General features: G+C 42.5%; 1 protein-coding gene across 1 annotated transcript; it reads right to left on the bottom strand.

Annotated features, from left to right (window-relative positions):
• SULT4A1 (sulfotransferase family 4A member 1) lies at positions 1–24,692 on the bottom strand (the record flags this gene model as incomplete). Its single annotated transcript, XM_084205577.1, has 7 exons — positions 1–113; positions 3,407–3,545; positions 4,953–5,047; positions 6,810–6,936; positions 7,040–7,120; positions 8,528–8,658; positions 24,524–24,692. 7 exons carry the CDS (start codon positions 24,690–24,692, stop codon positions 1–3), a joined length of 855 nt encoding a protein of 284 aa, XP_084061703.1.
• Between the last annotated feature and the right edge of the window lie 2,482 nt (positions 24,693–27,174).

Genomic DNA, 27,174 nt, shown 5'->3' with positions numbered 1-27,174 from the left:
TTATAAATAAAAATCGAATGTGAGGTCACATTTTCCCATCTTCTGTTTATAAACTAAATCAAATTTCTCATTCATTGAAACAGTGAAGATATCTTTCCACAGCCCAACTCGTCCTGAAACACAGAGAAAGAACACAAGTCAGAGAGTGGATGTAACAGGACACCAAATACCTACAGTCTAATTGTGCTGGGCACTGAGTGTCAGCTGTGAGATTCTGATCAGTCTGGGCTTTCTCTGAAAGCTTAATGAGACCTAAAGCTGTTCATTGTCTCACCCAGTTACTCTGGCACTACGCTTGCAAAGCCTTCAAATGGAATACATCTTCAGCTGCACCAGCCCAGTGTCACACAGGAAGAATTCATATTTGTCAGAGACTTTACTCTGGCCTTAATCAGAAAAGAACACAGATTTTTGGGTTGGGTGCTCACTTAAATGTGGATTTCTTCTTTCAGTGCAAGCTGTGGCTGTTTAATAATTCCAACAGCTAAGAACACATTTCAAAATCACCATGCCTCTGGCACTCACTGCTTAGAAAACTATCCAAAAGGTACAGAGAATGTGGGGTATAAGTGACTATTGGAGTATAATATTTTCATTGCTAATTTCTATTTTGCGTCTAGAGATAAGTCCAACAGATGAATTTCCATTTCTCAACGTAGAGAGATTCGTTTGTTAAATACAAGTTTCCATCTACGAAAGAGAACAAGTGCCATGTACTCAAGTTGTGCCACTGACACTTTAATTTTCAACACAAGGAATAGGAAGCTTTTGGGGGATGCAATATGGACACTGAGCACCTTCCTCATATGAATTAACCTATGGAACCCAACCAGTGACTTAACATAACCTGTTGACCCTGCTGAACCTACCAGCCAAAGGCAGGAGCCCACTTAACAACTGTTTCAATGCAGCCCAAAATATATTTAATTCAAAGTCAGCCAGGGTTACTTGTGGCTGAATAAGCCCCATGGAATAACCACACTGAGAGGCCCAATTCTCTTCTCATTTATGCTGGAGATAAAGACAAAATCCAGACTTGTTCAACTGGAATAAATGAAAGGAGAATTGGGACTGTGGTACCAGAGTTTAATCATAACAGCAAGAACAAAGCTACATGCAGGGAGCTTAATTGTGCATTTGATGCATAAGAAGAATACCCATTTAATTCAATTACCATTGCTTTTATGCAGAAACTTTATAATTGCGATCAAAGACAAAACTGTCTGAAACATCTACATATTACTTATTAATCTGATGGTATAGCATGTCTGGCAAGGGCCTTTTTATGAAATCAGGGCTTTTGTACAAATCCTGAAGGTATGAAAGGGTCCTGATTTCTTTTCGAGATCCAAAGGCCAGAATAACCTGACACTGAAAATGCCATTTATTGTTTTTACCAAATTTCTCACTTATTTTTAAAAGAATAAATTAAGAAACACTTACAAATATCTGATACTAACTTAAATCTTGCTCTGGCAACTGTAACAGCAAAAAGTACAACATGAAACACAAAACCCTGTATTTCCCATTCAATAATGATAATAAAGTATTTTCTTCCTCTGCTTGGTAAAAAAATCCTTTTATTTCTGAGTCTCCCTAAAAACACGTATGGACAGACGACAAGTTCTACAAATGACATACATACACAGTGGATTGTTTTTAATAATTCCTTTCTTTTTTTACCATATCAATTGATAGCTTGTCAAAAAGTCACCCACCTGGTTTATGATTTGAATCATGCAACTGCGTAAATTATGATGTGATAAGAGTCAAATACAAGTAACATATCTAATCATTGTTCTGCTTTCACAGCAGTTCAGGGTTATCTTCAGAGTAAAGATCAATGTGCTAAAAGAAAAAAAATATGAAGAACTAAAATAAAGCAAAATAATAAAGTAAATGTAATAATGACAAATTAAAATATTTGAAACAAATTACAATCAGCTGCCATGTCATTGCCACCATTCTTTGTCACAGAAACGAACAGAGAAGGAACAAAGCACTGCTAATGAAGCTACACTCTGGAGTAACAAAATATTGCAAAAGCCAAAGACAGCAAAGAAAAGAAATTCAAAATAAGGATATTTATACTAAAAAGCACACAGCGAACAAATGACAAAGTATCACATTAAGTGCTGCAGCTCCCTTCCTTCTCTATTACAACATGGAGGCTTCTTTCTGAAATATTTGTAGACAGTAGAAATAAGAGGCTACATGTGGGCCAACAAGTAGAACACAACCCCGCTGTTTGCAAAGCCTTGCATCCACATGAGCACCTTATCTAGGGACTTGGGGGTGTCCCAACCAAATGTGTGATAACTGAATAAATAACCAGCTAACACAGAATTAGTAGTCAAGAGGGATTGGTAATATTTGGCATTTTCATCAGAGATTTGAAAATAATTATAAAAATTGCAGCTGCTATAATTTGCAGGTCACATGAAGGCTGGCTGAAAATGGTGGTATGGAAAGGGCTCCTACACACAGAAGAAGACCCAAGTATTCCTGTCATAACCCCTGAGTAAGGGACAATACCCTGCAAATTGATTCCTCTGAGAAACTTTGTGGTGACGATAAACAAGTACTTCATGTGTGATGCTGTATCACAAAGTGCTACCACTGCTATGGGTGGAAAACAAGGGAAAAGTCCAAACAGAACTGGATTAAATTAGTGTATGAAGTGATTTTAGGTTTGGGTAAGGAATATGTAGCAGTAACATAGGAACTGACCATCTTGACCTGGTTTCCTCATTTTTAAAAGTGATGTAGAGCAGCCCACAGAAAATAATTTAGGGGAGCCTAAGTTCACTCTTACGCTTTTCAAAGGCAATTGAAAGGACTTGATTTCTTATCAAAGGACAGATATATCAACAGATCACAGGGCACCTTCAGGTTTTTAAAGACTCTCACCAGAACAAACATCTGGAAGATAAGCACATTTTAAACAGCTGAGGTAGGAAATGAAAATAAAAAGCTTATAAGAGAAGCTGTGGTTCCTTGTGATTTTATGCCTTCCAAATGAGAAATATCTGCTATTCTAGAAAACCTGATCTAATTAAACCCCAGGGCTCAGGACAGGATAAACTGTGTAAGATGGTGTGGGCTTTGGCATGCCAGAGGTCAGAAGGAGCAGAGCAGAGTTCTCAGTACAAGGAGCTGAATCCATCAAAGTGAGACAAAGACTCTCTGATGGAGTGGTTTGATATTACCCTGTTCATCTTGGATTCTTCCATCCTTTTCAGTCACTTCTACCTAACATGATTTCAAAACAACCCAGCCCCCAAATTGCACCAACAGTCAGCTCCCTCCCATCCTTTACATGGCAATATTTTGCCAACATCTAACACACCCTGGGGTTTACTTGCAACTTCTCCAAGAAGAGTTTTGCTGTGGGTTTTAAACATACCCCTGCCAACAGGAAGAGCCTCTGCATTGCAGCACTGATCAATGAGTTGATGGCAATGTTCCACCATGGATTCCAACTGTGCTTTGTCATAAGAAACTCCCAAGAACCTCACCAGCTGCTCAACCATTGTCGCTAGGTCCTGCAAGAGACCATTTAAAACCCGTGTTATTTCACAATAATTAAAATCCCAATTTTAATGAGTTTAAACATTGCAAAATAAGTTATATCCTGGTGAGTGTAAAAAATACAAGTGCGGAAGTTGTAGAAACACCACTGCATTGAAGTTTTGCCATCTTCCAATTTGCTGAAAAGAAACATTCTGAGCAATTAGAGTAAGACAGGCTGGTAGAAAGCCATGGCCATGTAACTCTCAGATGCTGGAACAGGGAACAACTGAAAAGTAATTGTGATGCTTCCCACTTCAGGGAACACCCCACCCTTGGCTGATCCCTTTGGAACACCAGTGCATTTCAGAGGATTTGAAAATTACTTTAATTTTAAACTTAGTCAAATAAATGACTAAAAATGTTAGGAGAGCCCTTCTTCCTTTGTCAGCTTCTGTGACCTGTAGATGGGAAGGAGCTGGGGAGGTGGCCTCTGAGAATAACCAGTAATTTACATCTCCAGAATTCCAGGGTTCCTCAGTATGAGTTGCAACAACAAAATAGTAATATTTATCAGGAAGCAGAAGAATGCTGTGATGCCACCATCTGGTGAGCACAGCAAGGAATCTATTAATTATTCAAAACCATGGAATTGAAATGATTTTGACTAAACTTTATTTACTCTGATTGTATTACACCTTCTTTTAGAATCCCACTCCATCAGAAGGCTCAGTAAAGCTGGAATTATAATTTACCCAGCTTTATAGAGTCTTGTCCTGATTTCTTCTTCTTACAGGTTTAGAAACAGGAGCTGGGTTTTTCCTATGTTTGCATTAGTTTTCCAGTCAAATAAACATTCTGAAGTATTTTCATTAGCTGTCAAAAAGATATTACTGCAATAAGAAATACATAGTATTTCCACTAGACTTCTGATTTAAGTAGATTTATTAGCCAGCATACTGTAAGGACTCAATAATTTTATCTACCTTATGCTACATGATCATACCCTCATTGTTTTCAGATTTGTTTCACAGAAAGCAGTAAAAACAACCAAATAATTCCAGTAAATGCCAAACACAGGGAAAAAAACAGTGATTATATATTTTTTGCCTCATTGATACAGCACATAGAGCAAAACATTTATTTTAAATGAATGCCCAGGGCTGAGTGTAGCTAGTACTGAATAGTTTCACATCACTACCTTCTCTGCAAGTAGTTCAGTGCCTATACATTGCAGGCAGACTTCCTGGTAAATTAATATGGATATGAAAATGCCTAAAGTCTATAGAAGCTACTGAATTTTTAAAGCCAGTGCTTTAAAAATTGTATCAGGCATTAGGGAGCCCAAATATGGACATAAGAATGTAATTCTGTGCCTTAGGTACTTTAAAAACTAGGATGCTATATGTGGTAAAAACACCATTTTGCTACATCTAACCTACCTTGTGCATATCTTCATACTTGAGAAAAAGTACATTGGCATCCATGTGGTGTTCCCAAAACTCTTGCACATGTTCAAACCAGGAGCCATATCCTACTGCATAAACATTATGATTGGCATGAGGAAAAAAACCACTTTGGTTATTAAGCTGTTTTCAAAAAGGAAAAAAAATTTAAAAAGCAAAATTAAATAACTGGATTGGTTCATAGCCCCAGGAGAGCAGTGTCTCATTTTGACCCATGTAATGGGAGACCTAGCCCTCCCCCCACAACTTTACTCATTTGTTTTTCAGTTCTCTGATTAAGTCCACATTTGCCCTGATTTCAGTCAATTTATGTGTCTCTACCAGAGGTTCAGCCACTGGTACTTGGTATTCACAACCTCAAGAATCTCTTTTGTTGCCATTATTACAAGAAAACGCCATGAGAAATGCATTCTACATTTTTCTCCGTTACCAGTGACTAATTCTCACAAAGCACTTCACATAATCAAGGCAGGAGTTAAGCAAATAAGGAGTTTTTCAATTCTTTCCCAATATTTTGTTTTGGTCAATTTTATCTTTTCAGCAAAGCAGCTACAGACACATTATAAAAGCAACTTTTTAGGTTTGTATTTTGAAGCCCCTTTTTCTCTTTGAAAAGAATTGTTTCATTCTGGTAACTGGAACACTGATGTACTACCTTCATGCATCCATTTCTTATGGAATGGGAATAACAAAAATGGAATCTCAGTGCCTTTATGAAAATTGAAAACTGGTCAGTTGAACAAAATTGTTTTCCTATGAAACTGATCTCTTTGTCCACTGGACACGTTCGAGATGCTAGGATTCTGCTGAGATGCAAACAAGCAGCTGAATGCTGAATTTCCTGTGCATCACAAACCTCCCATTTGTACAGTTACAGCCACGGAACACGCTGTGATGTTTCATTGGCTCTGGGGGGGTCATGATAAAGTCAGGTGGCTGCTACAAGATAAAGAGACAACTCTTGGGATACTTACATGGAAAAGAGCATCCGACCTTTCTATCTTAGAAGACCTTCTAACGTGTCTTTCTTATGTCTCTGGTCTTGAAGTTCCATATCAGGGGCTACAGGCAAACATTCCATTCCCAGGGAATGCAAACGGAAAACTGAAGGTGGGCTGGAGTGGGAGGAGAGCATTAACCCTGCTCAAGCTTGCAGGATAAGGAGCAGCAAAGGGTTTTTTAGGCCTGTTAAATAACCTCCACTGGTAGGCTTTACTTTTTTCTTCCCTTTGGTATTACACAGCTCCTTCAGCATCAGCTCCCCAAATTCCAGGTTTGCTGCTCTAGATCTAGAGGAGATCCTGCTCTCAGAGCTCAAGGTCTCACTCAAGCTCACTGGTGCACTCCAGATAAGGGCCATGCAAACTAGAGAATTTTGTGTTAACTTCCAAAGTATGAACCTTGAGTTTTTGGCTAAAATTTAAATATTAAAGGAATTACCAGGAAAATAACCCCAAACCTGAGGACCAGAAACACTCCTGAGAAGTAGCTGATAGTGAGGCATAACTGAAATCAAATGATGCTGGGAGTATTCACCCCTTTTTAGGAGGTACCTGGCAGCCTGCAAACTGAATTTCAGAAAAGTACACCAGAGTTTTGCTCCAGTTCAGGTGGCAAACTGCTGAACCCAGGGGGTCAAATACTGTAAGGCAAATCTTTACAAAAAGCACGGCTCATAGTTTGCATGGACAAATCTCAATCCCCACAGCGCTATCCATAGCAACCTCCTTGCTGTATATGCAAAACAAATGCACCTTTATCCAGTTCACTTCTGTACGTGCAGAAGGAACGCAGAGATGAAAATAAATGTGTGCAGAGAGAACAGCTCCTTACACTTGTCATTCATAAACCTTCTGCAGAACTCCTGAAACGTTCCTCTGTAGCTCATGGTCCTTAGGGAGCGGTGGAACTGGTAATAAGACACCACGAGGTCTTTGGGGTTTCGAGCCATGTATATTACCTGTGATGGGGGAAAATCATCTTGTTGAAAGCTTTTTCCTCATCCCAAAGCACTGACACAACTGCTGCCAGCAGAGTTAAAACAAACACGAGTTCATTTTCACCTTTGAGTTGCCGTTGTGGAGGTCTGAAGGCAAAAACCGATAGGGCAGGTGGCTTTTGATGAGGCGAGGGGACGTCAGCTCCTAAAATAAAGCAGAGAGAACTGTTTCCCATTGAGCACTGCTTCTGGGAATATGCTGAGCTGGCCTGAACTGTCACATTTGAGGCTCTCTACTACACTGACTTCCATTCACAAATTCACTTCCTAAAATTAACAGGAATTTGGGACTCAAAATCAGGTCAGGGAATTACATCTGGTTTTTAAATATCAAAAGGTCGGATAATGTGTTGGGGGTTTTGTCATATTGGGGTTTTATCCCTTTTGTTTCAAAGTATGTCCATTTGCAGGACCTTCTCAGAAAGAGAATATAACTGCTCAAGATTCTTATATCAAACTCACTTTATTTCCAGTGATGCCTCCACTAAAAATCCTTGAAAAATACTAGAAGCTCTGAAAGCATGACCCTGACTTCTTCCAAATTTTACCCTTGCATTTTATTTTATCCTCAGAATTAGACCCAAAGGTTCATCTGAGCGTGTGAACGTCTTTCAAACAATATTTTTTCTGTAATTCGATACAAAATTGTCTCAAGACAGAAATCATGCTCTGCTATTAAAAATGGAATAAATCCATATTGAATCAAACTGCTAGCATATGGCATAGATAAGAATGTGTAATCTCAAACTAAACCTCTTACTATTGCCACCACTTTTTTGCAGCAGGGTAGCACTGAGGTCTTGCTGGATTAGGCATCCCAGATAAAAAAGAAGAGCAATCTCTGACCTCTAAATACTCTCAGCCTAAAGTAGGCTGAAGCTGCAGTTGTCATTGACCACAAGCAGCTTAATTCTATCCCTGCCAGCCTCAGCTTGCTCAGTCCAAGCAGCACTGCAGCTGTTACAGGATGGCCCTGTATAGTTATCCTAATAATTCCAAGACATGCCTCTGTCAGAAGTGGCTGCAGCAAGGACAAGATCACACTCATGTGCCATGCAGCTGGACTTCAAGGGATTCTTAACACTGTGGAATTTCATGCTCTGGATATTCCAGACCCCTCAAACAATGCCCTACAGTGTCTGTAGAGAGCCAGGATCTGTGGATCTAAAGATTGAGATGTGTAAATTCGGAGCAGTGGGAATACAGATGCATGGATAGCTGCATTTTTAGTTACTCTTTCACAAATTCAGGGAAGGAATCAAAGCAAATTTGCCTCATTTGTCCAGCCCCCATTTACATAAGCAAGAGAGGCCTGGAACTTTGATTCCCACTGCCAAGATATTTAGGACATGGAGACACATTTAAAGTATTAAACAGAACACAATGAAGCTTAATAAAAGCAATTTTAAATGAACTATTAACACTTTAAATCATTTCAACATTCTAAACAAGTCCAGTGACGAGAAGGACACAGAATGAAATGAATGATAAACATGGAACTGAGGAAAAAGACCCCCAAATGCTGGAAGACTTTCTTTGCAATAATTTGTACCTTGATGATGTCCAGACCAGGCTGAGGGTACTCTAGGACTGGAAGTTGCTCATCTATATTCATTAGTCCAATCTCATCTGGATCAGCTCCCTGACTCACTAGATACACCACTTCCTGCAGCAAGCCTGTGCCTGCACAAACCAAACAATGAGAGAGAACAGATTGTATTACAGTTCTTATCTAAACACAGCCATATGAAGGGAGACCTAAACAGAGAAATAATGGCAACTTTTGTCCTCAACAGCTGGCTGTGAGCTAAGTCTATTACTACTGTTTTAATGCAGTATGTCAGCTCTCTTGGTTTAATTTTAAATACATGTAGATCTTCCATGCAAAAGACCTGAGATTTTTTTTCTTCAGTAACGATTTAAATACACTTCTGCTTCCAAATCACTTAACCTGTGAATTGCAAAGCATTTAACAAAAGGTTTTACCTCTGTAAATGTCACCTTGGCAAAACACTACTATTTCCATTTTAGGAACTAAAAAATGAGGCGAACAGAGGTCATCCAAGTTCACAAAATGCATTAGTGCCTGTGCTGAGAGACCTTTATTCTAAATTGCAGACAAGGTCCCTGTTACGCAATGATTTGAGAGTCTGTTTATGCCTCCAGGTTATGGAGTGGATAAAGCCCCAAATACATCCATGCATCAGTCACAAGCTTTAGAAGCCTCAATTATGCATCTCTTCCCACTCTGAGGACATTTACAAAGCAACCATTAGATATCATGGCCAGTCACTGCACTTTGGAAAATTAATAGGTGCTTCAATTTGGACAGGGAAACTATTTCAAAATTACTTTAGCTTCAGGCAGGTAGGGAATCCTCAAAACAGAAATATTTGACAGAGGGTAATGAAGAGAAAGGCTCTTGCTGAAATGGAGGAACAGAATGGGGAAAGATCACAATGAGCCAGGGGAGGGAATCCACAGTTCAGATGAAAAGACCCCAAGAGTGTGGGACACCCTGGAAACTGCAAAAGGCAAACCCATTATTTAACCCATTATTAATTATTTACTGTGAGCAGTAAGGGAAATGAGACCAGGATTTATCCATTCTCTCGTGTCGCCTAAAGGAACAAGTAATGGTTCCAGAACTGGTTACAAAGCCCAATCTTGCTCCTGCATCCTGGCCCTTGAAATGATGAGCTGTAAACTCTGAGATCAATGACCATTTGAAGATAATTCATGAGCTGCAAATCACTTGTAACAGTCACTAGCTAATTCATTTTAACTAACAAGACAGTACACACAAATAGGCACCTTTGTACAAATCTTGTATGTTGTTTCCAATTAAAAAAAAACCAACATAAAAAACCCCAACAACAAATGAAACCCAAAACCCTACTGCATTATTATTCTGGTTATTTTTTCATCTGAGACAGAAACAGTTAAGTGGGGCCGATGGTTGGAGGGAACACAACACAGCCTGGATACAATGTGAAAGAACACACACCTCCAAGAATTGTCTTGGATAGTAAGTACTTCAAGATTCCACTGTTCCCTTACTGATTGATGGGTAAATTAAAAAGGATTGGGACAGGGAATAAAAAAAAAAGCAGACACTTTTATATTATCATCACCCACAGAGACAGTTGTCACACACTTAATACACACTTGCCCCCAAGGCTGTTCACTCTGCATTTTTAAGTTCAAGCATATATTTTATGCATTCAAATCAACATTCATACAGTACTTTAGTATCAGTCCTTGTGACTCTGAATGAGCACAACCCTTGTTCTCATTAAAAATTTATTCTGACCAGAAACACCCCGGTTCTCCATAATTTATTTCAGTATTTCCAATTCCACCTGCAAAGAGAAATGCTATCACAGCAGTCCTGCTTCCATGAAATTAAAAGAAATAACTCTGTGGGGATACAAAATAAACTATTTTTTCATTGCTCAGCTGCTCTCTAGGCAGAAAGCTGCCATCTCTATTGTGCCTCTGAACACAGAAGGGCTGCAGGGTTAAGGTAGAACCACACTGAACCTTTGGGAGGGAAGAACCAGCTCTCCACAGAGTCCACCAGAAAAGTTAAAAGTGAGGAGAGGGAGCACAGGCCCCATGGGGAGCACCGTCTTCCCTGGTTCTGCCCAGACCTGTGGCTGCGCACCAGACTTGGCTTGATTGCTGTCAAATCCATGGAGAACTGCAGAGGTGGGAAACGACGTATTTCCTATCAAAAGTGGGAGTTTTGGAAGCTCAAAAGTCTCCATCTAAAAGAGTTTCCACCAAAACCGGTGACACGCTGAAAGAGAAATGCTGGGACTATCCAGTAGGCTGGAATTTCTCCTCCCTGCACCTGCAGCAGGATCACTCATCTCAATTACCCTCAGCCATGATCTCTGTGCTACTTTTTTCTTTTGTTAGTCACTGTATTTTTTCCCTGATTTTTTTTTTTAGCCTGATTTTTTCCCACATTAGCACTCAAGTTACTATGCTTAAGAATTTCAGGGTCTTAATGCAAATGAAAATTAGGTAATTAAATTTTGAGGGAACAGTGATTTTTTTTTTAATTTGTCACCCTTAATCTATTATTATTTACCACACACACACATTCCAAAAGCTCAAGGTAAAAAATTTATCCTTGACCTGATTTCCTGTTTAAAAGAACAAATTAAAGTATCACATGCCTAATTTTTTAAAAAGAAAAAAAATCTAAAAGCTTTTATATGTATAATTAGATAGATACGACGTCCTCACATCTCTTCTAGGACTAAAACCCACTCAAATTAAAAGTATCAGAGCTAAATGTTCTTTTGCTTCAGGAAGGAGAACTTAACCTAGCAACAGACAGCCCAAATTCCAGACCTGGCTGCTAGGGCAACATCTTCAACGCTGGGAACACCAGCTGGCTGAAAAGCCAAATCAGGTGGGATACTGTACCTATGCACAAAATGAAGAGCCCAAGCCTAGACTTGGGGTAGCAAAATTTATTAAAATGCCATAGTATGATAGGATGTGAGTCTTATGCTGCATCCCCATCTGTGTGTAACACATACAGAAATTTGCCATTTGACCCAGCTGACTTAGTGATCTCTGTGGAGATTTGCAAGAACCATCATTTTATGGATGGAAAGTAGAGTAAATTTCTGAAACTGAGATTATCAAAGAAGATGATGTGAATAATGCCAGCAATCCCAGTCTATCACAAAACCTGGCCAGATGTAAATGTCACAGAGAAAAATTATGATACCTGTTGGACTGAAGAAAAAGGTGAGGAAAGGGGAAGGGGGAAGGGGGAAGGGGGAAGGGGAAGGGGAAGGGGAAGGGGAAGGGGAAGGGGAAGGGGAAGGGGAAGGGGAAGGGGAAGGGGAAGGGGAAGGGGAAGGGGAAGGGGAAGGGGAAGGGGAAGGGGAGGAAAGGAGAGGAAAGGAGAGGAAAGGAGAGGAAAGGAGAGGAAAGGAGAGGAAAGGAGAGGAAAAGGAGTGTGCCTCTAGATTTCTGGCCCTGCCAAGACAAGGGATGTTGTACATCTCCAGTATCTTCACTGCTTCCTCCTTGTGCTGCTGAACACCTGCACATGTAAATGCACACCTCACTTGGGATGGTAAACACAATAGGATAATCACTGAAAAACAGGATTAACTGCCAGCCATTGGACATGAGGCACTGAATGCCACATTAATAAGTTTCTAGCAATTCTACCCTTTCTTCTTCCATCTGCAACATTTCATTCAGGAGGAAGACTGCTCACCCTGCTACCTCTAAGGTCATATTGCCTAAACAGACATGGAATTCATGAACACTTATCCAATTCCAGCTGAAATGGAGGCAGTCAGCATCTGATGAACTTCAGTGCAAAGTACCTGAGAAATGCTCTTCCTGACAAGCTCCTCTGCTATGTCAATAAAACGCCTCAGGAGAACAGAGTGTTCCAGTTTATCACACAATATCTGGAAAGAGAGGGGGTGGGAAACAGCTGTGAGAAGCTACTGCCTGCCAGAATCTGCAGGTGTCTTTAGGAAACCTTTTTAAATGATCTGTGAGCCTGTATTTCTGCCCTGCATAACAGGAGTGTGCTGGTGGGGATGCACTGTGCTTTCCTGGGCTACTTAAAGATGCACAGGACTCATTACAAATCCCTCACACCCCAGCAGTCCCTGTGACTGGGAACTCCTCCTTTGTGCCCTTTCCACAGCCAGTGCCTCAGTGCAGCAAGAGCAAAGTCAGACCAGGGCCACTCTGCCTCGGCTCCTCGGGAGCTGCTGCAGCAGCAGCCAGGCAGCACAGGGAGACAGACACGGCTTGGAAACGCCACAGCTACTCCTTCTGCCTTCTGTGTGTTAGATGTCTTCCAATGTCAAATTTAGTCACTGTGGAGGGAGAAATGTTCTCTAGTGCAGATGTTCTCTGGCTTCTCTCTCAACTTTTTCTGGCCACTGGCACTCCTATGAAGTCACTAGATATCATAGATGTGTTCAAAGTGAAGTGGCAGATATAAAACTGTAAGACGTCCAGTGAAATTTCGCTTCTCTAGGTGGTGTCTAAGGTAGTTTCTTTCAGTTTCTCCTCTCTTATCAGCTAAGACAGGACAAACCTGCGACCTAAGGATGCAAAGGCCTTGGTATATTCCCTTTATTCGTTTCTTATATGGAACCACATGGAAAATTAAAATAAAGACTAATGCTAGTAATCTAACAATCCCAATTATCTGTACTTTCTTTGATCTGCCAGCGCTTGACCAAATTTTGGCTAATCCAGTGCAGCAGATCCATTATGACTCATAACTTTTTTATAGCATTGGTAGATGCAAGTGCTCATTAAAAATGAGGGCTGGCAAAGCTGCCAGACTGGTCTGCAAGTGCTGTACAGCAGAGCCTCACACTGTTGTTCTAATTGCCTGCAAGCTCAGTCCTCCTAGGCCAATTGCAATGTAAATCTTCAGGTCAGTATGACAGATTCATTCTCACCCTGCAATACTGGAGGGAAAATTAGATTTTCCATTAGAAGAAAAAAAAAACATTTCCAAAACCTTAAAGTGTCTCCTCTTGAGGTCTGTATGCTGAAGTTCTCCTCCACATTCAAATTCCACCTGGCTTACAAACAAAGGTTTTCATTAACAACTAGCGTTTTAAAAATAAAAATAATGTATATACCTTGATACCATATTTTCCAATTCTTCTGTTTTCCTAAATGAGACTGGGGATTCAGAATAAAGACTGAAATTGTGATGTTATATTGCCACACTATTTTTTTTGACTGACCAATTAAACATTTATCAGAGGGCCCAATTTTCAGAAAGGACTGAATACTCATCCTTTAAGACTAATGCCCCTCTTATATGGCCTAAATGCCACATACTCAATAGTGACCTGTCAAGGGAGTCTGTAGGACACAACAAACCTGTATTCAAACCTTAACCTTCTGAAAGTTAAGGGGACAATTTAAGGACGACTGAATTTAAAAGAAGTGTTAAATACAATTTCCAGCAACATTCAGTAAGCACAAATCTAAGTATTAGATTTTCAGACTTGGAAATCCATTTTTTTTTTCTTCCTGCAGCTACCAGCTTTTAAACCAAAACCAACGGGCTAAATGCTGCAGACATGGGTCCATTAATTCTGGGTTGTGTTTTGAGTATGCTTTGCCAGAGGCTATAAACAGCACACTATGAAAACCCCATTACATTTAGGAGGAAAACCTACTTTCTGTTTGCTAAAAATGCTGTCACCGAACTGTTTACACACACACACACACACACACACACACACATATATTATCCGCAGAATTATTGCTACTATGTCCAATACAGTATCCTAAAGCACTGCTTTAATGAACTGGTTACAAAGAAGAGCTATTTTTGGCTAATGCATTAGTACTATTTTTTTTAAAGTGGCCTGAGTCGTGATTCTCCCATACATTAGCACACTAACTACCCAGCAGAGGAGAGGATGAGAAGTGCACATCGACCACAGAGCGTCTGCGACCTGGCACTGACAGCCGGGGCAGCCTCAGCCCCACACAGCCAGGCAGGCGGCCACAATTGCCCACACCAAACACCAGCCTGGAGCAAAACACCTCCTCTGGAGCATGCTGGATCCCAAAACTGGAGCAACACCAGTAAATAAAACACACCAGGACCTGTTCTCTGGGAGATCTGTGGCACAGCCAAACCCACACCCACAGAGATCGATTCCCTGAAGAAGAGAGATTCATCTGGCTCTTGCTGGCAGAGGTCTTTTGCTGAGGAGAGCTGGGGCAAAAAGCCTTTCTTTTCTATCCTTGTTAATAATCCACAACACACTCACATGCTCTGCAGCAAGGGCTGAGTAAGTAGCATCCTTACAACTCTAAGAACTGTGACTCAGGTCTACAGATCTACTGTTAAAAACATCAACAGGCCAAGAGTTTGCCTTCATTTGCCTTCTGATTCAAGAGTCCTGATTTATGTCTTCAAGCTTGTCCCTACATCCATGATGTCATCATATCCGGGTGTCCTGGATTTTGTCACAGGTCCTTCACAGACAGCTGCTACTGGCTAGTTACAGACATCTCTTGGTATCAGATATTCAAAGGGAAAATGGTTTTACTCTTCTATTGAAGCTTTAGCTGGGCTCTCCATATCTGTGGATGCTCACCCTGTCTTGCACCAGGTGTCAACACTAATGGAGTAACTTCACACAAACTACTCCAATTCACTTAAGAGTAGATCTACCAAAGATCAGCTGAAGGAGTTTCTACTTTTGGCATCAACTCAGGTAGCAAATTTTGCGTGGGACAAATGGGAATGCATCCACCCAAAATACTCTGCATGTTGTTTTTCTACCAGGAATGATGGACAGCAGGCTAAGGACCCTAACAGCCCTGCACTAGTACAGTCACCTTTAAAAGCAGACATCTGCCCATATCCTTGGGGTAATTTTTCTTCCAGTTTCTACTCACCAACCAAACACATTCCCATGGTAAAAGAGAGCACAACATCCATCAGGCTAAACCAAAAAAAACGTAACATACAACATGCAGGAACATAGAAATAACCAATAAGCCTTCTTGCTCTGACAGAATGACATTTCTTTTTCCCCTTTCCACATCTATTCAAGGCTGACCAGGTCTAAAGCAAACCCAGCACAATAAGTTGTTAGCTCAGTTGTAGCCTGCCCTCCTACATCCTCTGGCAGGTCTATTCTCCCATCTTTTTAGAGCCCATATCAAAAAACATGCCTAAATTGCATAATACATTATCCCAGCAGGAGCTCACAGTCTCCAGCTGAAAGTCTTCCCACTGCGCCTAATTTCCCTTTGTTTTCACACACTCTACCAAGGACAACAATGCAGGAAAGAACTTTGCTGCGATGACAAGTAATTAGATTTTAAAATCACACTCAAGGACTTCATTGCATGGAAAAGAACTGCATAGTTACCCTAGCTCCATTGATTTCTAGGACAACTCTATCACTCTGTGCTCTCTTCTACAGTCATAATATGGTCTGTGGGTAAATGCAGAGCTTCACAGCAAGCTCTGCTGACTGAGATAGGATCAGAAATCAGGGAACAACAGGGCACCTCTATTAGGCACTTGAGTTGAGGTAGATCTCATACCCTCGGCTGTGAACATATTCCTCTCCCCACAAAATAATGTCAGAAGATGTCTGTCACTACTCAAAAGGCAATTCTCTGCGACAGCTTCAACCCCTTCCAGGAAAATTGTTAGGCAAAACCTGCCTACACATAATGTGCATTTGCACATATCAGGTGGTGAAGTTTCAAGAGTGCAGCACAGCAATAATATAATGTGAAACAGCTGCAGGTACAGGTTACACATTTAAAAAAACACAACCTGTCCAGTCAGCTATTGCTTGCCTAAGGTCAGGGAGTAAAGCATTTTGTCCCACACAGAATCCCACTCAAGAGAGAGCTGTACTAAGCAAAACCATTTTTCTCAAGGTACCTAGGTCTCTCCTCATTGAGCTGGACTGCAGTTTTAAGACAGCTACAGCCCTTTCCATTGCTGCTCTTCAGAATCAGAAATGGAAAGAGAGCTGTTCGGGAGTATAAAAGGGGATCAGCCAACCGGTAGCACCATGGGTTTGATGCCTAAAGATTTTAGCTTTTTATACATTTTTTATATATTCATAGCTTTGTGGACTGATAATACATAGTTATATAGCTTCTGGTATTTTTCCTACCCTTTCTCTAAGATTTTAGAGTAATAAAGTAATCTTCTAACACATTCCTGAAAGACTGGTTTTCAATAAGGGAACCTTCAAGGACATTTTGTTTTTCAGTCAGAATCTGAGAAGACCCAACAAGAAATGAGGCAAAGAAGCCCATGAACCAACACTAACGGGGCAGAACCCTGGGGGAAAACTACCTAACCAACTGCTCTTCTAATGGGACAGTATTTGTTAGATATCATCATTTGTGAAACTTATAAAAATTGTGGAAATCTGATCCTGGGTGTGCCCATAACCATGGGGAAACCTGTAAACTTCCAACAAAGACCTGCTTTTTTATTTTATCATTTTAATTCTGTTACAAGGTTTTTCCCTTTCCGGCAACAGATTTACAGTGCTGCAGCAAAATGGTTGAAGAGAAGACACTTTTTCTGACAGAAAGCACTGGTGATCCCGTATAAGCACGGACACTGATCATTACCAATGTGCATTTCAGCTCTGCATGCAGAGAGCAATCCAGCTTCAGCAATGCCTGCAGCTGTTCTGTGCTACTTTGGCAATCCTGACCAGCAGTAAACAGGCTCTGGACTGCATGGTTGCATCAACAGGTGGCCAAGGGGCCAATGGCACCTGGGCTGTGCCAGCCATGGGGTGGCAGCAGGGCCAGGGCAGTGACTGTCCCCTGGGCTGGCACTGCTGGGGCCACACCTCAGATCCTGGGGCACTGCTGGGAACCTCAGGACAAGAAAGGCACGGAGGGGCTGGAGCGTGTCCAGAGAAGGGAACGGAGCTGGGGAAGGGGCTGGAGCAGCAGGAGGGGCTGAGGGAGCTGGGGGGGCTCAGCCTGGAGAAAAGGAGGCTCAGGGGGAACCTTCTGGCTCTGCACAACTCCCTGACAGGAAAAAATATATATGGTAGGTGACATCTGTTTGCCCATGAGAACTGCTTACCATTATATAGGAAAAATGAGAAGAAACACATCCAGTGGAAAACACAGACAAAAAGATTACGTGATTTATCCCTGATCACAGAATCTGCAGCCACAAAGTCACATTGCATGCCCAGTGTCCCAATGCTTGTATCACTTCTAAAGCAGCATTTTTGAGACAAAACAGGGGGTAGTTCCTTCCCCTCATCATGGGGTGTATAAGTCCCTACTGTACCCAACAAGAGAAAAACCTTCATTTAATAAGACTGCATAATAAGAATTAAAAAATTAAGCATTATGCTTCCTTTCATTAATATCTTTACTGTGGCAAATGAACATTAACATGAAATGAGAATGACTGGCTGGTGGGTCTGGCTGATCTATGTAATTTTCTAATTCTTTAGCCTTTGAGGTCATTATCATTTAATACTATCAAAAATGATTTCACATGTTCAGAATAGACTTTTTACCCAGGGTAAAACCTTTTTTCTTTTTTTTTTTTTTCCCTATGCCTGTTTACAAAAAAAAAAGCAAGTTGAGTTTTGCACTACTTAACAGCAGGGAAGCAATAATGCAAAAGACCCAGCAAAACCTATTAAATAACTGGAGAATTCTTCGTCTTCTGAACCATTTGTTCTGCCTCTAGTAACATCTCTTCACTGGTTTGATAAAAGGGTCATGAGAGAAACACTGCTATCTGGATAATAAAAGGAGTTTCCCTTAACCACAGATTTTTTTTTTTTCTGCTTTTATTTCAAGTTTGAGATATACAAGGACCTATTCAATTCTACTCACATTGAAATCAAGTCAAATGCATCAGTGGCAAACTAAACATTGTCTTCAATTACTTATTTTTGGATAGTTTTATTTATAATTTCTTTGCCTAGCAGCATTAAAGAGTGAGTCAATACCTGAAGGTATTTTGAGATATATATATATATAAAAAGATAGACCCATTTCAGAAGGACTTTCTGAAGGAAGGAACCCAGTGGCTCTAAGCTCCAGAAATATTAATCTACCAGAGTCACTTTCTGCACCTGAATGGAGTGAGTTTAGGCTGTGGAGTATTTACTCTCCTCAGTGGTGGAAGGAACAAGATTTCAGTCATGAAGAGCACGAAATCAGATTCAAATATAGACACTGTCCATCAGTCCCTAAAGAGACAGCTCACAAAGCATATCTCTATCACACAATGCAGTTTGTTCTTCCCTTCCTGTTTGAAAAAGAATTCCATTCATACTGGCCAGCTGGTATGGGAATTGATGCACATTCACCTGTCATTTAAACAGAACAATATCTGAGCTTTATACATTGCTTAAAGAAACCAAATAACTGTGATGTTACTGTCAGAGAGAAAAAGTTACATGCTCTATTCTGATTTTAAAGGGATCAACTCGCTCATCCAGATTCATGAAACTAACAGAGGTTTCTCCTCATTCCATGTCACAGAGCATATATTGCTTCAAAAACCAGAAAGAAAAAGAATCCCAAATGTATTTTGCGTAAAAAAATTGATTTTTTACCCAGCCTCATGATTTCTCAAGGCATGCCTCTGGGCCAGTAACATTTGCATTAATTCCCTACATAAAACTGGTTTCAGCCCAAGGCAACAAAACTCTGCAGAGGCTATAGCACTATAAATCCAGCACTGCAGAATCTGGCTCTTTTGCAACTGCAAAGCTGTTGTTTAAAACCATGCCAACAAAACTGCTGGGAGAAGTTCCATATGAGAACACTTGAAATTAAGGGAAGTCAATTAATTTAACACATGTGGATGCTTGTGTCCCCTGAGGAGCCTTTGCTACAAAGGCCACTCAGACCTGCCATTAGGAGGGAAACCTCTGCAATCCACCGCAGCTGCCACATGTCCCTCTGACAGCTCCCAGCCGAGCCTCCCACAGCTCAGGAACATCCTTGGGCTTCAGCCTGATTCTCCTCTCAGTTATGATTCTGCAAATCAGGACTGACTGTCAGCAGTGTTTGACCTGTGTCCATCTGGGAATCTGCAGCCATGGGAACTTAATCAAGCAATAATACTCGGTATATTGAATATTAAGACTGTTACTGTGAAGTACAGTAATACCAATCTCACCTGGAAATATAACCTCATTGCCAGGAAGTTTTTAGAGTCTGTGGAAAACATGAAAAGTAGGATTGAACAAGATAAACAAAGCAAGATTTTGGCATACTTACATGGTACATTTTCTTTGTAATGTATTTCTTTATTCGAGATTCTGCTAATCTGTTTTATAACATGGTCCCACAGATAGCTAAGGCTCATTGGAAGGGGAAGAAACAAGAGGCCAAAGATAAGAAATTCTTAAACCAATCTCATATCCAAAGAAAAAGTACATACATCTACATCTCCAATGGTTCAAGCCTCTATTTGCCTTAAGTGCAGCAACTTTTGAGTCTAATCAAAAATTATTTTAGATGTTGATGAGCTGAAGTCTATCACTTTTATTGGGGATTCAGACAAAGAAGAAAACTGTTGATTATATTGTACCCTCTGTATCCCACAGTTTAACAGTTGTCTCTGTCATAGCTGTAATGGTCAATGCATCAAACAACCCTTTCCCCATGAGAGAAGAAAACCCCAGGGCACACAGAGTGCCCACATGGGAAGAACATAACAGGGGTTATGGGATGTGGGACATGGGCCATGGAAGAATGCAGAGAGACCGTAAGGGAGAGGAAGGACAGAGCTCCTCCATCAGCCAGGGAAGGGACTGGACATCCTGCTGACCCAGCAAGAGGGAGTGTTGGATTCAGGAGTGCTAGAAAGAGGAGGATGAAAGAGGTGTGCACACAGTGGGAGAGGCACACAGAACAGGAGAAGAACAGAGAACCTCCCCGTGCAAACAATGCACTGCCAGAGACGTGACCTGGACACACAGAACTTCTCAAACACATTACAAAATGGACAACTCAAACTGACTTTCCCTGGTTCATTTCACGTAACACCAGAATTGATTGTGAAAGAATTCCAAAGAGGAGAACTCGGTAAATACACACACTTGAAAGCTGTCCTTGGAATGACCCTCAAAATCACTGCTGGCACTTCATTAAGGCAAAGGCCTAGAGCCATCATATTCCCTAGCAGCCCAAGGGTAGTTACAAAAATCCAGTGCTACAAGGGAAATTGAGAATCTATAGAAAGACAACCCCAGACAGGTAAGGCCATAGGCAACATTTGCTCTTTTCACCCGTTGTCTGGCACCTAATGCAAGTTCTCATGTACTGGCCGGACTTGAAGCTGATATTTGCTCAACAATTGACATTTTTCCACACAGAACTCCAAAAACTTATTTGGCAAAATAATCGCCATGGGAGAGAGAGCTTCATTATTAATGTAAACAGCTCACTTTCTCAAATTACCAGTTTTGCAAAAGGCATGAACTTGAGGGTTTTGACCCAAGAATACCGAGTACACATCCATTTAGAACACACACAAGATGGTATGAAGAGAGCTGGGCACCACTTCTGAGCAAGAACATGGACAGATCACGTCCAGCTAGGGGGACACTCTAAGACACAATAAAGCGTTGAGTGAACCTGAACTAAACACGACACTTTAGGGACTGATTTAATTCCACCGATGTTAGCAAACAGCTAACCTGGCCCTCAGCACGGTGACTGAGGGAATACCATGGAAAAGTTTGCCTCTCCATAAATTCTGTAGCTTAAGCTCACAGATGAGAATTTTAATTTTCAAGTAGGGCACAGGAAATCCACAGGATGAGAGGGCTCAGCTCAAGCTGTGGCAGAGACACAGTGCTCCCTATAAACAGTGCCTCTGTATCTATCTGTGGTGTGATAAGTTATTTTACACTATAGAGAACAGCATTCTAGTTTACATTTTCTCCTGCAAATCTCAGCCTGCCCACTCTAGACAACAAAGTTATGTGGAAGATGAAACTTTTGACTTCATTTTTTCAGTAGCACACCTGATTTTAAATTATGCATCACGATAAAAATGGTTTTCTATAATTACAGTACTCCCATATGCACAAACACAGATACACATTCATATATCTGAGTCTCTGGGTTTTAGGCATTAAGTTTCTCATAGTCCAGAAGCTCCCAAAAGCTGTTACCATTGACTGGGCACAGGTGTTAAGAATAATTAAAGATATAAGAGATATCATTATTCAGCCATCCCTCAGTGGAAATCACATTAAAGCAGAGTCACTTTCCATTAGGCTTATTACATTACTGCCAGTAAGGCCACTGGTACATTTGATTTTCTACCATTATTGGAACAGCTTCTTCCTGGGTCCCTCCCAATTTACCAATGACTGTAACTATTTCCAAGCACCGCCTCCATTTCACATGTTTGGAGCTGTGCTGTCTATTCCTGCAGTGTACAGTGTCTTCCAAATGGCTTCCAGACCACTTCAGCAGTCCCTGGGACAGCTGAAGCAGCCCTGGCCACTTGTGGATTTTCTTTACCAAATAAGCCACCATATGGTCAATAGCTACTGCTGGAGCCTTCTGCTTGTAGCCACAGGCTCCGGCCTCTCACACATCCAGCAAACAGACTTTTTTGGGTATTTTCCACAGTTTGAGCAGATGGAGAGCTGCTGCTACACTGAACAAAGCTGATTTCCTTAGAAACAAGAAAAAAGTTTTTTGTTGGACCTGTTTGACATTGGTGCATTTTTCTTTCTTGAACTATTGTTCAAACACAATTTATTCACAGAAACTAGATAAGTGGTCCCAGCCATGTTCTATCCCTAAATGTTACCAGAACAAGCTGAATAGAGGCAGAAAGACAAAGTTGTAGTTTGGATAATGGGCTTCTGGATTTAATTCCTGGCTTTGCTGTAGACTTTCTGCATGACCTTGGCTAAATCAGTGGGAACCATCCTAGGGAAGCCCAGTTTCTGCTGCTATGCCTGTCCCTAGCCCCTCTGAAGCCCTAAATTACCTGTAGGCCACACAGGAGCAGCTGACAAAACAAGATTCCAAGGGTCTTGGTAGACTTTGGGCTACAAGAAGGTGGAGCTTGAAGATGCTGTTATTGTCCAGAGCCTATTCCCTCAACAAGGACATCAGATTACTCACCACCCAAGCATTCTCTTTCCTAGCAAATAAAATCCTGTTTTGATCTCAAGGCTGCTCCTCCAGTTCATCCACACAATACTGCACCTTCACTTTCAATGCCCCATCTCACCCATCTCCTCCTTCTCCCAGTGATTGCCAGTAAATCCTCTTGCAGCATGTCCATTTTCTAAGTGGGCAGTCCCCTGTTACAGGAGCCCAAAAGATCAAATATTATGTTGCTATATGCACAAACCAGCAAATTAAATATGATTATGCAAGCTGGCTTTCCACAGCCAACTGTCTAGCCATCAAAACTAAGCTACTGCCAGCTATTAATGATATTGTGGCTGGCTGAGATTGGCTGAAGATATTTAACAAGATGCCACTAAAAATTGGGGTGCAAATCAAACATATGAACATTGTAGCCTCAGATCCTCAAAACTGAAAAACCACAAAGAATTTAACAGTGTTGTTGCTGCATGCATTATATAAATCTCAAAGAAGACAATTTAAAAGAACAATTTAAAAGTAGCTGTCTATTCCTAATACTAGTATTTTGAGGGCCATCCATCTACCCATTTTTCCGTATCTAATGGATTATCTATAAAGCTCTTGCCAGTCTTTAAGAGCATAGTTAGTAACAAAATAGAAAAAAATGTAAAGAAAAATGTTTGAAACTACTTGAGAAATGATAAAAGCATAACAGATGCTACATTGTACAAATGTGCGTGCTTGAAGCAGCACACCAGGAAATTGAAAAGCATTAGCCATTCACACAACAAACAATGAAGTAAGTGAGAAACCTACAATACTGAAACATCGTTTTACAAGGGCATTTACAGAGACGACATCTGTTATCTCCAGTGGACTTTGGATTTCCTAGAAAGAGATCATCTCATTGTCAGGAAAAAAGTCACTCGAGAATGCACTCACAAAAGAGTTTATATGATTTTATCAGGTGGGGTACAAAGCTCCCATATTGTCTGTCTCTTTGCAGGCAGCACTACATCCATGGTAATTCTCTTTAAATATTTTTGCTTGGAAACGGGGAGGATAAAAAAATCAAGAAATACAGCATTACAAGCAGACACTCAAACGGTGTGCAACAGCCAAAGGATGCATTTACTGGACAAAACATTCACTTCTGCTGTGAACAGGAGGCCTTTCTGGTGATTCAGACAGTGCAGCGAGAACGTACTTGGAGCACATGTTCTCCCAGAAGGATCAGGGCAGCCGCCTCGGGAGCACAGCACGGACGGAAGGCTGTGGAGCAGACACCGAACCTGTGCACCACAGCAGATATTTGCAGCGATGCCATAGCCCTTCCCCGTTCGACATCTTTGCTGAGCGAGATTTCCCTTGCCCGGAGCGGCACCGTCACACTCCAGCGGTTCGGGACCACCCCGGCAGGGTGCCGGGCAGCGCTGGCCCGCGGGTACCCACCGGCCGTGAGTGCCCCACAGGGCCCCGACCGCCCTCCGCGCCCGGGGCAGGCTCTCAACTCTGCAGAGCGGCGGCGGCTCCGGGCGCAGAGCACCACACCTGGCCACAGGGCACATCCCCGGAGACCGGACCCCATCCCCGGATACAGGACACAGTCTCTGGACCCAGGACCCCATCCCCGGATACAGGGTACCATCCTTGCACACAGGGCACTGCACCATCCCCGGCCCCAGGGCTCCATCCCCGGATACAGGCTACCGTCCTTGGACACAGGGCACCATCCCCGGGCACACCCGCCGCGGAGAACGGGCTCAGGCCTCGCCCCCACATCCCGCGGGGGAAGCCGGGGCACCTCCAGCCCCCGCTCCCGGGCCCGGCCTCCCGGCGAGCGGGGCCAGGAGGAGGAGCAGGAGGAGCCGCCCCACCAGCCGCGGCAGCCCCGGCCCGCCCGCCCGCCTACCTGATTTGGGATAGGTGACAATCCAGACGTCGCTGTCCCTCACCGGGAAATTGGCGATCTCCTCCATCTTCCCGCGGCAGAAGGGCGGCAGCCGCACCCCATTGTACTCGAAGTACTTGCTCTCGAACTCGCAGGGCGTGCTGGGGGTCTCGGCCTCGCTCTCCGCCATCCTCTTCCCTGCCGGCCGCGGGGGAGGCCGAGGTGCGCGGGCCGCGGGCGCTCCGGCGGCAGGAAGGGAGGGAGGGAGGGACGGAGGGATGGAGGTGGGGAGGGAGGAAGGGAAGAGGAGGGGAGGGAAGGGGCGGGCGAGCGGCGGGCGCGGCAGCCCCGGCCCCCGGCACAGCCCCGCGCACGGCGGGCGGGGGCTCCGCGCACGGTGATGTCATTGCGGGGCAGCCGCAGCCGCGGCCGGGCCGGGAGCGGAGGGGATGGATGGATGGATGGATGGATGGATGGATGGATGGATGGATGGATGGATGGATGGATGGATGGATGGATGGATGGATGGATGGATGGATGGATGGATGGATGGATGGATGGATGGATGGATGGATGGATGGATGGATGCCCTGCCGGCCCCACCTTTCCACTCTCCTCCCCACTCTTCCCCGGACACGGCGGCGGCAGAGGCAGCGGGGGTGGAGGCAGGACCTGCCGCCATCCCCGTTTCCACCCAGCCCGCGGCGGTGCGGGCGCTGTGGCAATGCCAAGGCCTCGGAGAGGGCAGGTGGGATGCTAGGGAGTGCAGGGGAGAGGGATGAGCCGCAGCCGAGCCGCCAAGTGAACCGGGGGCTCATCCCCCCTCCTTGCACCGAGATTAGTCATGATCCATGGCGGGGGCAGGTAAGACAGTGACAAAGGAGAGCCCACCTGCTTTTTAAACAACACAGATTATTTGCTCCTTGCACTACTCCCGTTTAGGATACTCTTCATCCTGACTCCCTCATCCCGATCTCTTGGATGCCGCCTCTGTGTATGCAGGGGGGTAACAGCTTTCATTACAGCCTGGGGCATCTTTCAGGTGGGGCTCAGACCTCAGCACTCAGTGGTACCCAACACACCTAACCTCCCTTAAAATGTATTTGTGCTACCAAAAGAAAGGCAGTGTGGCTGCCTGGTCTGGCATGAATGAGAAGCCAGCAGTATTTCAACAGAATTAAGACTTCCCTTAGTTCTGGAAGCATCAGTGAAGAACTTTGGTTTAGTTTACTCTTGTTTGTCTTATAACAGCTGCTTTGTTTTTAAGTTATGTATCTTTCTGTGGTGGCACTAAAACACAACAGAAATCCTTTAAAACCTTCAAACCATCTGTAGCAGATTCATACATTTGAAAGAAATCAAATAAGAATATAAAGAAGAAGAAAAGTAAGGGAAGAAGGTACAGTTGCTTAGAAAATACATGTCTAGGTAGTAGGGAGTAAATACAACAGATAATTTCAATTGAGTTTTCTAAATTGTGGACTTTGTGTGTCCTGTCAAACTCTCTCTTCTACAGAAGCAACCTCGGGAAAAGTAGCAGCTCAAATGGCTAAGCAGTAACTGCTTTCAGGCTTTGCAGATCTACCCACCAGCTTGAATAAATCAATGTTTTTACTGTAGTTTACTTATGTCTGCTCATACTAAAAATAAACTGCAGATATTAAAGCTATGGTTAGGGCAGGTAGGAAAAGTATGTCAAAGTCTAACCTCAAAAATATTATTTCATTGACTAGAAAGTCTTTAAAAGGATGTGCTAGGGAAAAAAAAAATAACAACAACAGCAGCAACAACAGCAACACAAAAAAACCCACCCTCAAACCCCAACAACATAATGTTCTAAATGAAAGAGAAGTTGGAATGTGGCTGAGAAACCAAGTCCCCTGGACTAACTGCACTTGGGATGACTGTCTCTGTGTTGCAGGTGCACTAAGTGAGGATGTGGGATATCTAGTGCACAAATTGCAGAGCTGATGCATGCATGTGGATATTAAGCATCAGGGTTTAATGCCTGTGTGCAGATCACTGGCCCGGTGCTTACTCAGGTCTGACATACCTGAGTCACATCAGATCTGCTGGGTATTTCAAGACAGCTGAACCACAAAATGCATGGAAACTATTTAGGAATTCCCTGTTAAAACAGACTGCAGTCAGTAGATTCATCATTCACAAACAGGGTGAGGGTGGCAGACTCTTGTTCAGGTACCCAAGAGTTTATGCAAATGACCTGAGGATGATCCAGTGTTAAAGCTAAATAAAAATCAAATGTGCTGTAGCAGAAAATAAATCCTGCAGTGTTTCACTTCCCCTCAAACTAGACAGAACTCAAGGACTGAATCAGAATATGTAGCTTGCAAAGTGATGGAGGCAAAAAAACTTCAGATCCTCTTACAGGGATGTAAACTGGGACCAACCTCAGTCGACCCATCTCTTTATAAAACTTGGCTAAGAGGAAACTAAGGAGTAGATCTTAGAAGAAGTAGAATTTAACCCTGAGAAAAAAGTCTTTTCCTCTGCATCTTTGCTATGTCTGTCTTTCTGTGGTCTGTACTCCTGAAGAGTCAGGAGGTGTCTCCTTGCTGCTGCTGCTGCCTAAAGCTGTGCCTAAAGCTAAAGATACTGTAAAGAATGTCCCTGACTTGAGGTGTGTGCACACTGATGCTCATACCAAAATG

The sequence above is a fragment of the Fringilla coelebs genome, assembly GCF_963513975.1.
Source record: "Fringilla coelebs genome assembly, chromosome: 5".
NCBI lineage: Eukaryota > Metazoa > Chordata > Aves > Passeriformes > Fringillidae > Fringilla > Fringilla coelebs.
This window is presented reverse-complemented; position numbering and strand designations above follow the sequence as displayed.